The 15,315-nt window shown below is 53.1% G+C and overlaps 1 protein-coding gene across 2 annotated transcripts in view; it reads left to right on the top strand.

The window, feature by feature from the left end:
• The window catches only part of LOC119951664 (sodium- and chloride-dependent neutral and basic amino acid transporter B(0+)-like), a 70,180-nt gene that overhangs the window by 36,336 nt on the left and 18,529 nt on the right, over positions 1-15,315 (top strand). For both annotated transcript variants that reach the window (XM_038774854.1, XM_038774855.1), the window contains one exon: positions 9,214-9,354. In XM_038774854.1, coding sequence (XP_038630782.1) covers positions 9,214-9,354 — 141 coding nt within the window. The remainder of the gene's footprint in view (positions 1-9,213; positions 9,355-15,315) is intronic.

Genomic DNA, 15,315 nt, shown 5'->3' on the forward strand with positions numbered 1-15,315 from the left:
AATGGTTGTGTCCTATTCTGAGTGTTCATTGGTTGCATGTTTGCATATCATGACAACTCCCAGGGCCCTGAGGGCAAGAATTGGTAGGTGGGAGCCCTGGAGACTGACTCAGAGCTTCCCTATGGCATGAAGACAACTTTCCCGAGCCTCCACCCCTGGAGGGCTAAGCAGATAGCGGATCACTGAGCAGGTATTGGGAGGGGAGAAGGCACCATTGGGAACCTGGGACACTTGGGGTCCCGACTGTACACCATTTTTTTTTTATAAACAATTTTATTGAGGTAGTTTTTGGCTTTGTAAAGAGTTACAGACATCAACAGAAAGAAAGCAAAAAAGGCAAAAATGTGCAAACATCCATGTACTTTCAATACTTCAATCGTAACATACTGCACAAGCCCGCTCCTCTCCCACCGGTACTACCCGCCATTTTATCCCTCCTACTAACCCTCCTAACCCTAACCCTGACCGCCCCCCCCCCCCCCCCCTGCTGATGCTCACTCTCCCGCAAAGAAGTCAATAAATGGTTGCCACCTCCAGGCGAACCCCTGTACAGATCCCCTCAAGGCAAACTTAATTTTTTCCATACCCTGGAAACTCGACATGTCCACAAGCCACAACTCAGTCTTCGGGGGCTTTGAGTCCCTCCACGCCAATGGTATTCGTCGCCGGGCTATCAGAGAAGCAAAGGCCAAAACATCGGCCTCTTTCTCACCCTGGACTCCCGGGTCTTCCGAAACCCCAAAAATTGCCACCCCTGGACCCATCGCCACCCTTGTTTTTAGCACCCGTGGCATGACGCCCGCAAATCCCTCCCAGTACCCCCTAAGCTTAGGGCATGCCCAAAACATGTGAATGTGGTTCGCTGGTCCTCCCGCGCACCTAGCACATTTGTCCTCTATCCCAAAGAATTTTCTCATCCGAGCCACCGTCATATGGGCCCGGTGAACGACCTTAAATTGAATCAGCCCAAGCCTGGCACATGTCGCGGTCGAATTTACCCTACTCAGGGCCTCTGCCCACAGCCCATCCTCCATTTCCCCGCCTAGCTCCTCCTCCCATTTAAGTTTCAGTTCCTCTGTCTGGGACCCTTCCTCCCTCATGAGCACGTTATAAATACCCGAGACTCTACCCTACCCTTCTTCCCCCCTAGAGGCTATTCAGTCTTGGATCCCCATTGGCGGGAGGCGTGGGAAAGATGGGACCTGTCTACGAATAAAGTCCCGCAACTGTAGGTACCTAAAATAATTTCCCCTTACCAACCCAAATTTCTCCTCCAAGCTCCTCAAACTCGCAAAGCTCCCTTCCAGGAACATATCGCCCACCCTTCCCACCCCCGCCCGCCGCCATATTCGAAACCCCCCATCCATACTCCCGGGGACAAACCGATGGTTGTCGCAGATTGGCGCCCAAACCGACGCCCCCGTCTCCCCTACATGCCTCCTCCACTGGCCCCATATCTGCAGGGTCGCCACCACTACCAGGCTGGTGGAATACTTGGCCGGCGCCGTGACCAGGGCTGCCAAGCTGGAGTCCCTGCACGAAGCCGCCTCCACCCGCTCCCAGATAGACCCCGTACCCACCATCCATTTCCTTATCATAGCAATGTTGGCCGCCCAGTAATAATTAATCAGACTCGGCAAAGCCAGCCCTCCCTCGCTGCTGTTCCTCTCCAGCATCGCCTTCTTCACCCGCGGGGATTTTCCCACCCAGACAAAGCTCATGATCATCCTGTTAACTCTTTTGAAGAAAGACTGTGGGACAAAGATCGGGAGGCACTGAAAAACAAACAGAAATCTAGGGAGGATTGTCATCTTTACAGTCTGCACCCTCCCTGCCAGCGACAGCGGGAGTGCATCCCATCTCCGAAACTCTCCCTTCATTTGCTCCACCACCCTGGCCAAATTTAACTTGTGCAGCCTGCCCCAGTCTCGTGCCACCTGGATTCCCAAATACCGGAAATTTTCCTCAACCAGCCTAAACGGTAGCCCTCTCAATCTGTTCTCCTGGCCCCTTGCCTGTACCACAAACATTTCACTCTTGGCCGTATTTAATTTGTATCCTGAAAACTGGCCGAACTTCCTCAACATTCCCAGTATACTTCCCATCCCGGCCACTGGGTCCGACACGTACAGGAGCAGGTCATCTGCGTAAAGAGAGACCCTATGTTCTACCCTGCCCCTCACCATCCCCTTCCATCCCTCTGCGGCTCTCAGCGCAATCGCCAGCGGCTCTATGGCCAGCACAAACAGCAGCGGGGAGAGCGGGCAGCCCTGTCTGGTCCCTCGGTACAGCCTAAAGTACTCCGACACTTCTCTGTTAGTCCTGACGCTGGCCCTCGGGGCCTGATAAAATAATTTGATCCAATCCACCAGTCCCTCCCCGAACCCAAACCGTCCGAGCACCTCCCATAGATAGTCCCACTCCACCCGGTCAAAGGTCTTCTCGGCGCCCATCGCCACCACTACCTCTACCTCCCTGCCCACCGGGGGCATCATTATCACATTAAGCAATCTTCTCAGGTTGGCCGCCAGCTGCCTACCTCTCACGAACCCAGTTTGGTCCTCCCCAATCACCTTCGGTACACAGTCCACCATTCTAACCGCCAGTACCTTTGCCAGGAGCTTGGCGTCAACATTAATCAGGGAGATTGGCCTGTAGGACCCGCACGCCTCCGGGTCTTTACCCCGCTTCAATATCAGTGATATAGTGGCTTGCCACATTGTCGGCGGCAGGGTCCCTCTGTCCCTTGCCTCATTGAAAACCCTCGCCAAGACCGGGCCCACCAGCTCAGAAAGCTTCCTATAGAACTCTAATGGGTATCCATCCGGCCTCGGGGCTTTCCCCGACTGTATGGCCTTTAGGCCCCCCAATACCTCTTCCACTCTAATCGGGGCCCCCAGCTCATTCACTCGCCCCCCACCTACTGTTGGGAATGTTAACCCGTCCAGAAACCTTTTCATCTCCTCCGGTTCTTCCGGCGGCTCCGAAGTATACAGCTTGCGATAGAAGTCCCGGAATACCTTATTCAATCCTGCCGGATCCTCCACTTTGCGTCCCTCCCCATCCATCACTCTACCTATTTCCCTGGCCGCCTCCCTCCTCCTGAGTTGCTGCGCTAACAATCTGCTAGCCTTTTCCCCATGCTCGTACACCACTCCCCTCGCCTTCCTAAGCTGTTCCACTGCCCTACTCGTGGATAGTGCCCCCAGTTCTGCCTCTCCCCGAGTAAAACCTCCCCCGGGGACTCCGCGTGCTCTTCATCTATCCGACCCATTTCCCTGACCAATCTATCCATCTCTGCCCTGTCTGCCTTGGCTCTGTGGGCCCCAATTGAAATCAGCTCCCCCCGCACTACTGCCGTTGAGGTCGCCGCTGTGACCTCCCCCGTGTCATTCACCTGCAGGTAATTTTGCATACACCTCCGAAGCCTCTCGCAGATCCCCTCCTCCGACAGCAGTCCCACGTCTAGCCTCCATTGCGGGCGTTGGTAGCTCGCTCCCCCGATCTGCAGGTCTACCCAGTGCGGGGCATGGTCTGAGATAGTAATTGCCGAATATTCCGTGTTCTTTACCTCCCCTATACAATCCCTGCTTAGTACAAAGAAATCTATCCTAGAATTTACTTTATCGACGTGCGAGTAAAACGAATAGCCCCCTCCTGTCGGCTGCCTGGCTCTCCAGGGGTCCACTACCCGCATTTGCTCCATAAACCCTTTCAGCTCCTTTGCCATTGCTGGGAGTCTACCCGTTCTGGGACACGATCGATCCAAAGCCGGGTCAAGGACCATGTTAAAGTCCCCCCCCCATTATTAGCCTGCGAGAGTCCAGGTCCGGGATCTTCCCCAGCACTCTTTTAATGAAGTCCACGTCATCCCAGTTCGGGGCATATATATTCATCAGCACCACTCTTCTCCCCTCCAGTCTGCCCCGTACCATCAGGTATCTGCCCCCCCCTGTCTGCGGCTATGCCCTCCGCCTCAAATTGCACCCGCTTGTTGATCATGATTGCCACCCCCCTGGACTTCGAGTCCAGGTCCGAGTGGAAGACCTGGCTAATCCAGCCCTTCCTTAGCCTGGTCTGGTCAGACACTTTCAGATGTGTCTCCTGCAACATAATTACGTCCGGCCTCAGAGCCCGCAAGCGCGCGAACACCCGCGCCCTCTTATCCGGCCCAGTCAGTCCCCTGATGTTCCAGGTGATCAGCCTGGTCGGGGGGGGCTCACCCCCCCCCCCCCCCCACCCCCCCCCCCCCACCCCCCCACCCCCCCAACCACCATGCTGGTCAGCCATAGCCTTTCTCGGACTGGCCCGTGCGTCGCGCCATTCCTGGCCTGCCCGTTGGCTGCCTCCACCCTCAACCTCCTTTCCAGTGCCTATTTCAAGTCCCTCCCACGTCAGCAGAACAACCCCCTCCCCTAACCACATCCCACAATACCCCCACCCCTGCCATCTACTGGCTGTGATCTCCCCCCCACCTGACTCCCTTGACTAGACAATCTACTAGCCCGGTGACTCAACACTCCGGCGCCTTCCTGTCTCATTCCCATTGTTTCCCCGTCCTCCTTCCCCACTCCCCGCCGCCCCATCCCCCTCTCCAACCCACTGGAGCAAACTCACTGGCTGGCACAGGAAGGCATGGACATCAACAAAACAAACAAAAAAAAAACAAGAAAAACCCCCCCAACCCATGTCCTTGGCCCCCCTTGCTGACCGGCCCCCCTTCGTTACCGTGCCGGCTCCAGTGTCCTCCGCGAGCTGCACAAAAAGTACAAATCCGCCCAAAAAGGAAAAACCAGAAAAAAGAGGAAAAAACAAAAACATAAGAGAAAAAACAAACAATTAAAAAAAAAACCAAACCAATGTCCATGAACAAAGTAAAGAGTCCCAAATGTTCCGCTTGGCACCTTTGACCCAGCAAACCGTTGAACAGCAGTCCAGGCCCATTCGGCGTACCTTCCCACGGTAGTCCTCGGGCCCTAATTCACGTCCGTGGGGCCTCTTTTCGGGACCAGCCCCTGATCCCTCGTAAAGTCCATCGCTTCTTCAGGCTCAGAGAAGTAGTGGTGACCCTGGTGCGTGACCCATAGACGAGGCGGGAACAGCAGACCAAACTTCACGTGCTTCTTGAACAGCACCTCCTTGACTTTCTTAAAGGCTGCTCGCCGCCGAGCCACCTCCTGGCTGAGGTCCTGGTAAATGCGGAGGGCACTGTTGTTCCACGTGCTGCTCCTGGCGCTCTTTGCCCACCGCAGCACCCGCTCCTTGTCCACGAACCTGTGGAACCTAATCACCATCGGGAGGGAGGGGTCCGCCCGGCCGCCCCTGCCTCGCCTGCACTCTGTGTGCCCCCTCCAGCTCCGGCGGTCGCGGAAAGGCTTCGGCCCCCATCAGCTGCATCAATAGGTCTCCTACAAACGCTGCGGCATCAGCTCCCTCAGCCCCCTCTGGGAGACCGACCATCCTCAGATTGTTCCTGCGGGCTCTATTCTCCAGCTCCTCCACTCTGTCCAGCAGTCTTCTCTGCCGCTCCGTCAGCCCGTCAACTTCTAGCGTCGCAACCGTCTGCGCATCCGCCTGCTCCTCCACCGCCTCTCCCAGCTCCTTAATTTTAACATCCTGGGCGTCCAGCCTCTGGTTCAGCTGATCCACCGCTTGCTGGATTGGGTCCAAGCTGTCCCGCTTCAGCGCTTCAAAACTGGACTTCATTACCTGGAGCATGTTATCCAGCGCCTGCTGGATTGCTGAGTCCGGGGTCCATGTGTCCGCCATCTTAGGTTCCAGGTAAGTTTCTTCAGGTCCTTGCCTCTGTCCCTTTTTCTCTCTTTTCTTCTGCCTCCTGGACTCCCGCTGTTCCATGTGCCGCAGCCCGCTCCTCCGCACTTTCGCTGCCGCCTTACTTCAGGTCCGTGGTCCCTCTATCGCTGGAATCAGCCCCTAAACGCCCGCCGGAGTGAGAGCCCGCCGAATGTGCGGCTCACTCGGACATCGCCGCCACCGGAAGTCCTCCCGACTGTACACCATTAAAACACTTTACACCCAAAACATGCAAAGCGTCCATCCCGTTATTCCGCACTATGGGCAGCCTTCCCCCCCTCCCCCAGTAGCACTCCGCCTGCCCAAGGCAGCAGCCCCAGCTCCCATGCTCCCAGCTACCATGGCAAACCAAATACAGCTGATGTGTGTGAGCATGCACCCAGCAGGAGATAGAAGTCAGACTGTGGCATAGATTGAGAAGCGACAGAGCTCAGCTAACAGCGGGTTGTCATCACCCTCCTGCTTTGTATATTGACCTGCTGATAGTTCCGACTGATGCACTATCAATTACCACAAAGACGAGAGTAGTGGAATAATCGAGGCTTTATTGAGCAAAGATGTTGTGCCTCCTGTAGCTGCTTCCAGAATGGCTGCAGGACCGGCGAGCACACACATTTATACGCCGCCTACTGGGCGGAGCCAGCAGGCAGGGATTTACCCATGTATCTCTAGTATATGATTCTTACCGTATTATATATCATGCTGCTAGTGGTGACTACCATACGGCCACAGGCCCATCACCGCAGAGTGATCTTCCACAGACCCTAGGAAAGTGGAACAGGGCAATCAGTGGGGGGAGGGTGATGAGTAATGGATGGTCTGGGACAAGGAAGGGGGTAGTGGGAGGCATGAAGGGGTCATGGGTATGAGAGAAATTAGACGAATCCGGTGTGAAGCAAGCAACGACCAGTGCCTCCCTGGTCTTCCTGGCATGCCGGATCCTCGCAGCCACCGCCTGTCCTCTGCCCTCCGGCTGGTCCCCTGGGTCCTCCATGAGCTCGTCCTGGTCCGGCTCCTCTTTGCCCTCCTTCTCGGAGGTGGCCACATGTTCCTCCACCTCCAGCATGTCAATCCGCTGCTGTGCCATTCCGATTCCGAACTCGGATGACTGTCTGTGTGGCGATTGCACGTTCTCTCCGTGCCAGCATGGGTTTACTCTCGGTTATTTGGGTTTTCTCCCACAGCCCAAAGATGTCCAGGTTAAGTGGATTAGATATGCCTAACAGCCCCGAGGAGGGGTAATAGGTTTAGGGTGCGGGATTGGGCCTAAGTAGGTAGCTCTACTTAGCACAAACTATGTGCCGAGCATCGGGAAATTCACGTCAGTTCCCACTCGTTTCCATATTTAGAATGGTTTTAGTTAATTCACGGCCGCTATCTTACCGGCCCGCTTGTTTTCGCACCCGGTGTGATTTGGCCGGTAGATCGTGCCCTTGATCTATCTCCTGAGTGGAAAATAGCTTAATCATCAAATTTGGATTTTCAATACCATTGTGTCCAATGCTACGGAAGTCCAAGACTCCCTGAGTGGGGTACATTGCTCCTTGAGCTGCTTTCGGCACAGCTCTCCCCGTGCTGGGATTTTCCACTCATTGACTGGAATTTCCCAATTGGTCAGATCATGATGGCAGACTGCAATTCTGGCTAATTTTATGCATGAATTATGTTGTGCTGTTTGGATGTTTTTGGAGAAGTTGAGGTGAGTTTTCGGATTGAGCAGGGAACGTCACTGCATCCTCACAGCGAATATAACCGGCTTTATGCCTCGACCCCTGAAATGTGCCCCCATTCGATGGATTTCAGTTACTAATTCAGAGGTTTGGGGTGAATTTCCAATTGCTCTGGAAGGTTGGGCAGGACTGGCTCAGTGGTTGAGCAGATTAGGGTCATGGTTTTATTTGAATGAAGGGAGGTTTGTCTGGACATTGAGAATGGCAAAGAAACCTGAGAAGTAAATATTGAGACTGAAACATATTCAACCTACTCTCATCCTTTTTTAATATGCTATCTCCCTGAATGTGAAATATATAGAAGTTGGAACATATATTTTTTAATTCAATAAATGTTTGAAGTGGGTCAACATTTAGTGCCCATCTCTAGTTGCCATTCAGGCAGAAGTTATGGTGGGTTGCGTTCTTAAGAATAATAATAATAATTTTCATTATTGCCACAAGGGGTGGGCAGCACGGTGGCACAGTGGTTAGCATTGCTGCCGACAGCGCTGAGGACCCGGGTTCGAATCCCGGCCCTGGGTCACTGTCCGTGTGGAGTTTGCACGTTCTCCCCGTGTCTGCGTGGGTTTCACCCCCACAACCCAAAGATGTACAGGGTAGGTGAACGCTAAATTGCCACTAAATTGGAAAAAATAATTGGGTACTCTAAATTTCTAAAAAAGAAAAACAAAAATTATTGTCACAAGGGTAGGCTTACATTAATACTGCAATGAAGTTTCTGTGAAAAGCCCCTGGTCACCACATTCCGGCCCCTGTTTGGGTACACGGAGGGAGAATTCAGAATTCTCAGCTGGTATGGGAATTGCAGTCCTTCAGGTGTAGGTACACCCACTGTGCTGTTAGAGAGGCAGTCCCAGGATGTTGCTCCAGTGACAGGGAAGGAGCGGCGACATATTTCCAAGTCAGGATGGTGAGTGACTTGGAGGGGAACCTCCAGGTGGTGGGATTCCCATATATCTGATGCTCCTGCCCATCTAGATGGGAGTGGTTGTGGGTTTGGAAGGTGCTCTCGAAGGAACCTTGATGAGTTACTGCAGTACATCTTGCAGATGGTGCACATGGTTGCCACTGTTCGTCGGTGGTTGAATGTTTGTGGAAGGAGGAGTAATCAAGCGGGCTGTTTTGTCCTGGATGGTGTCAAACGTCTTGAGTGTTGTTTGAGCGAAACGCATCCAGGCAAGTGGAGAGTATTCAATTCCAGTCCTAACTTATGCCTTGTAGATGGTGGACAGACTTTGGGGGGTCAGATGGTGAGTTACTCACCATTGAATTCCTTACCTTTGACCTGCCCTGGTGGCCATAGTGTTAATATGGCTTGTCCAGTTCAGTTATTATCAATGGTAATCCCCAGGATGTTGATTGTGGGGGTTCAGCGATGGTGATGCCATTGAATGTCAAGGGGCGACGGTTAGATCCTCTCCTGTAGGAGATGGTCATTGCCTGGCACTTGTGTGCCGTGAACATAATTGCCACTTGTCACTTATTCTGCACTTTAGATTCAGTTCCATTTTGCAACTCAGTTTTAAATTCGTATAGTTATTGCCATACCAATTATCTTATGATTCATTCTCTGCTTTGATTACAATCCAATCAGTTTACCATTCAATTGGATTCAATGCTGTATATGTTGTACAGGAAACTCTAACAAGCTCCTCTCCCTGGTCAGGTGGTTTATTTCACTGCGACGTTCCCTTATGTGGTTCTGACCATACTCCTGATCCGAGGCCTTACCCTGGAGGGAGCCTATAAAGGAATTGAATTCTACATTGGAAGCCAGTCGGACTTCTCCAAACTGGCTCAAGCTGAGGTAAGTACAATAATATTGACTGAATTTAAAGTGTAATTTTTGGATGGATTGTTTAATATTTCACTTAATTTTCTTTGTCTGCTTGGGATAGCAACATTCTGAATGCTGCTTTTGGGTTCTTTTTGCTGAAATGTGGAAAAATAGCTTCAGCGATTGCTCATTTTTACCCAGACCCTGCGATATATTTGGATTAGTTAGTTTGCCGTTTTTATCACCTTGATGAGAAGAGATAGGATGGAACTGGATGGGGCACAGCGACAGGGAATGGGATGCAATGGAATTTTTCTCGATGCCTCCTTCTTACAGAAACCTCGGAACAGATTCAGTCAGAAGATTTGCTGGTTAAATTTGGTATGAACCAGAGGGATAAACATTGGGCTGGGATCCTCTGGCCCCCCCCAGCCGCACGGTCATTGGTGGCACGCTGTGCGCTGTCTCTTCCCGGTGATTGTCAATGGGATTTCCCATTGATGCCACCCTATGCCGCTGGGAAACGTATGGGCGAGGGTGCGCTGCCAACAGGAAAAGAGAATCCCAACAGCCGGAAAATTACAGCCTTTGCCTCAAATGTGGCAGGTAATTTACTGTTCCCTGCTCCTCGTTAGACTTGTACTTATCAATGATATTTGGTGCTGTGCGTAGTTGAATGTGGGAGATGGAAACGACACCGCATCGTCAGCATGTGGAATCTGAGTGAATGTGGAAAGACACTGAGTATCTACTTAATCAATCAGATTGCAGTATTGAGAAATTAAGAGCACAATGGCTGCAGCAGAGAACCAGGTGTTCGAGTGGAGGAATTCAATGCCAGATCAGATACAGAAAGAGAAACGAAGGGTGGAATGCTCTTGTTGAATGGCTGATTTATATTACAACAACACTTGTAGTTAAAGCGAAAAACAATGGGCGTAATTCTCCGACCCCCCGGGGCCGGCGTCAATCCCGCCCCCGCCGTGTCCCGAATTCTCCGCCCCCCCGAGATTCGGTGGGGGCGGGAATTGCGCCATGCTGGTCGGCGGGCCCCCCGCGGCGATTCTCCAGCCCGTGATGGGCCGAAGTCCCGCCGCTGACAGGCCTTTCCTGCCGGCATGGTGTAAACCACCTCTGGTACCAGTGGGATTGGAGGCGCGAGCGGGCTCCGGGGTCCGGCGGGGGGGGGGGGGGGGGTGCGGGGCGATCTGACGCTGAAGGGTGCCCCCACGGTGGCCTGGCCCGTGATCGGGGCCCACCGATCGGCGGGTGGGCCTGCACCGTGGGGGCATCTTTTTCTCCCGCCGCCGCCATGGCCTTCACCCTGCACATGCGCCGGTATGACATCAGCAGCCGCTGACGCACCGGCGCATGCGCGGACTTCCGCCAGTCATCGAAGGCCTTTCGGCCACAGCTGGCGGGGCGCCAAAGGCCGTTCGCACCGGCCGGCGGAGCGGGAGCCCCTCAGTATGAGGGCTTGGCCCCCAAAGGTGCGGAGAATTACGCACCTTTGGGGAGGCCGGACACCAGAGTGGTTCACGCACTCCGTCCCGCCGGGACCCCCTGCCCCGCCGGGTAGGGGAGAATCCCAGCCAATGTGCTAACATTAACTGTGGGTAAACTATATACAATGCAACAGATGAATGACAGTATGATCACGCACAAACAACCTCTTTCTTCCAGCCCTCCACTCCATCTGAGGTCACCTGACTCTAACATTCTCTTCTGCATAAATAAAACCCTAGTGGTCAATCAATGAATTGCAACACAACCATGATATCACCACAAAGGGCAAATAAAGAAAAGAGTAAGAGATGGGAAGGAAAGTCACAAGCAGAAAAACTCAAATAATTAAAACATTTTCTAATCTCCAGCAACAATTATAACCTGACTTGATACATCATTAAAAGGTCAATTAGAAAAACTTACGTTGAGTTTAGATTGTATTGAGAGTTCAAGCAGAGAGGGTGGGGTTCTCCGTTTCACAAACGATGGACACGATTTAACTAAAAAGGGAACAAATCTCCAGAGCGAGCGCGTTTAGCGCGTGTTTCCCGGTGCTCGCAGCATTGAGAAACACATGACTATGCTGTTGCTAATTCGCAACGGAGACACCAATAATGTTGCTCTTTTTACCTGGATACTGATATGACAGTCATTAATGATGATATTGCTTTTCAGAGTCGCCAGGTATCAAATGATACCTCCACAAGGTTTTACCGGATATCAAGTTAGTTAGTTCAAGTTGAATGATAGTTTATTTACACACAAGAATTACTTCGACATTCAAGATAAAACACTGCAAGCGAAAATACACCTAACACTACAACAACCTGTACTTAACTTCAGGCACCCGGCTTTATGCAGAGGAACAAGGCCGTTGTTTGGATCTTGCGTGGCTGGGTCTGGAGAAGTGGCTTTGTTTCTGCTGGGCTCATCCGTCTGGTGGCGATCGTTGGTCGTGAACTTGTCTTCTGGTCGTGATGCTGCACTTGGTTCTAGGCGTAGGTCGGGGCCAAGAGAGACCGAGCGCCGGGGCCAAGAGAGACTGAACACATGGCAGTGTCTCTCTTTATCCTTCTGGGGTTTCGGATTCTTTTGGGCGATCGTTAGCTTTGGACCCAATAATTTGGGAGGCTTTGATTACTGCCTACGATTTTGGCCAATAAAGGGGCTGGTGCCTTGATGGCTGGGCGTGACCTGAGCGGTCATTGACCTTGGCTTTTTGGGCTCCCTGAGCAAAGGGACTGCTGCCGATGAGTCTGTTTCTGTATTAGTTACCTGAGTCAGGTCTTTTGTTCTGCGGAGATTGGCCATTAGAATGCAAAGTAGCTGAGGGTTTTGATAGCGTCTAGTTATCTGAGCTGCCAATATACATAAGCTCTGAGTGTCTGAGTCCTGGGTTGATCATATTTCCCATTGTCCTTTGCAGGTGGCCATATTTCCCGGGATCCTTTGTAAGTGGCCATCCCAGATGGCTACAATACGACTGGATTTGTTTTGTAGAAGTAGCCTCAGAGGGGAATCGCAGCTGAGGTCACACATAGACCTGTTTTGCACACTGAGGAACTCCACTCACCGGAACTCCCCAGTGTAGAGAGAGATCGGAACATCATTTGCAGCTCGTCTCACTTTAATAAGCAGGTTCCTGTGTTGGTCGTTCTGGGTGAGTGTGCTTAACACTCAATTTGGCTCTGTTTCTTTACTTAGCTCTGGAGTCGGCAGGTATCGCTAAGATACCGCCACAAGTTCAAGGTGAAGTTCAAAGCAATAAAACCATACACCAATTAGTAAGTTCAAACAACTGAGTTTATAATACAATTATAATAACTACCCATGCACACGCTAAAAGGATTAAGCTATTCCTACCGCTAAATAAACTAATACATATCTTGAAGGAACTGCCGGATCAGGGAACAAGGCCTCTTGCTCTGCTCTGGTGCGCAGACTTCAGGTTGGTATAAGTTAAAAGGGGTCAGGAGTGTCTATCTCTGGTAGCGATCGTTGTGAGACACTTACTTGCTGGCGGCTGCTGTCCGAACCTCTCTCTCTCTCCTTCAGGGTCTTCTTGGCAAAAGCTGGTTGAGGTGCTAGTCCACGGAGGAGTGCTGGTCAAAGAGAGAGGAGGGCTGGACAAGAAGACTGAACCATGTGTGGGACCTGTCTTTTATAGGTCCCAGGGATCCGCGCCCCTTTGGGCAGACTCCCCTACCTGCTTGGAATCGATTGGGTCTCTTCCCAATCGATATGTTTGAATCCCCCCAATACTGAGGCTGTTCCTTAGCTACTGGGCGGGCTCTCAGGCTCTTTGTTTTCAAACCCTGTTGGTGCCTGAGTGTCTGGTATCCTTTACAATGTTGCAGTTGCTTCCCCATTTGTGACCATTGTCTCTGGAATCGTTCCATTAACATGCTAATTATCCTGGTGATTGCCTCATTGGTATGCAGAATGTTCGTTTCGGTGCTGTCTGCTTTCTTAGCAGACAGAATCCACACCTGCTAGGTGCAGCCTGCTGGGGCTGCAAACATTGTCCATTTTATCCTATATGCTTTGCGTTCCTCCATTTTGTATTTAGGGAAATGGCCAACTTCGGTGGCTACACCTGGGGTACCTGAGGCTTTGGGATTTAACCCTTTCGCTTCAGAGACCATGGGCATGGGCAGTTCAGCAGTGGTCTTCAAAATGGGGACCAGACAGAACGGCACTTGTGGGGCTCACTGCAGCGGAGCTTGGGGCTCACTGCATTGGACCTGGTCAGTGGGCCTGGAGAGAGGGCGCGGTCATCGAGGTGGAGGTCGACATTGGGCAACCAAGTGAGACCCCACAGCATTTTGGGTTCCTAATGCATGTGTGGCATCACCACCACTATCACCTACCCCCATCTACACAACCCCCAACCCACCACTGCCTCCACCCGCCCTTCACCGTCCCCACCGCACCCCCACCCCACCCGCTCACCATCACCACCTCCTCACCCCACCCACTCACTCCCTTGATATAGTGTGCCCTCTGGGCATCTTGGGCCCCCGTGATGGTACAGATGCATCTTTACACCGAGGTCTGTGAGATTCCTGACAAGTCCCCACCTAGCGCCTCGAAGGACCCATGCGTAAAGGTTCAGGGCAACCGTCACCTTGATGGCCACCAGGAGCGGGTGTCCTCCCCCTTCTCCCACGGTGCCAAGTGCACCATGATCTGGCAGATATGTCACACTGTCCCGCTACTCAGCTGGCGTCAACGGCACACTCGGTCCTCGAATGACAGGCGCTGCCGGTACACACGAAGCCTCACGCAGTGCCTCCTTCCTACCTCCTCCTCGGCCTGTTGGGCGGCCGTCTCCATCCTTACCAGCTGGCTCCTGTCTCTCTAGGACAGGCTCCGCCATTGCAGTGTCCTCCTCGAGCATCTATGGATGCCCATCTATGGGCAGCAGGGTAGCATGGTGGTGAGCATAAATGCTTCACAGCTCCAGGGTCCCAGGTTCGATTCCCGGCTGGGTCACTGTCTGTGTGGAGTCTGCACGTCCTCCCCCTGTGTGCGTGGGTTTCCTCCGGGTGCTCCGGTTTCCTCCCACAGTCCAAAGATGTGCGGGTTAGGTGGATTGGCCATGCTAAATTGCCCGTAGTGTCCTAATAAAAGTAAGGTTAAAGGGGGGGGGGTTATTGGGTTACGGGTATAGGGTGGATACGTGGGTTTGAGTAGGGTGATCATGGCTCGGCACAACATTGAGGGCTGAAGGGCCTGTTCTGTGCTGTACTGTTCTATGTTCTATGTTCTATCTCCAGCTCGTACAGCCTCACTGCATCCCCTGGGGCTGCAGTGGCGGCCACCATTCCTCGTTAAATTCCAAAGGCCGTTGTCTGTTGGGGGTGGACATGTTAAAATGATGTGGACCGCCACGCCCAAACACGTCCACTGGGCTACAAGTTGGCCCCGGCCTGCACTGAAGCCCCTGTCCCGCAAGACACTCTTCCCCACCCCCGTCCTTCCCATCCATCCCCACACCCAACTCGGCCATTCCCCCTGGAACGCTACCTTCCGCACTGCACCCCTGGCCCAGTCAGGCCCAGCACCACAGGGGCCTCTGGCTCTGTCGTCCGCCCCTACCTGTAGGTGCACTGGTGGCTGGCCCGAGCCATGTCAGCGGAATGCTTTGTGATCCCCATCCGACACACTCCTTTTGGGGAAGATGTGGGCATTCCCCTTGGATGGGCCGCTTGCTGCCCCGCAGGTGGGTGGCCCCCCGTTTGGGGGGGGGGGGGGGGGGGGAGTTGGTGGTGGTGTGTGGTCACTCATACGGTTAGTGTCACTCTGCGCAACCACAGGTCATGGTGGGCGGTCACGGGGTGCACAGCAAGATGGCTGCTTTGCAGGCCATGGCATTGGCGTCGTGCCTGGACACTCCGGTCTCAGTGGGGTTACCCAAGCTCCATGGCCCATCACCTGGTCAGCCCCGCCCAAGCCCACGGCCCTCGGCCCTGGCAAACGCAC

The sequence above is a fragment of the Scyliorhinus canicula genome, chromosome 17 (assembly GCF_902713615.1).
Source record: "Scyliorhinus canicula chromosome 17, sScyCan1.1, whole genome shotgun sequence".
NCBI classification, from domain to species: Eukaryota; Metazoa; Chordata; class Chondrichthyes; order Carcharhiniformes; family Scyliorhinidae; genus Scyliorhinus; species Scyliorhinus canicula.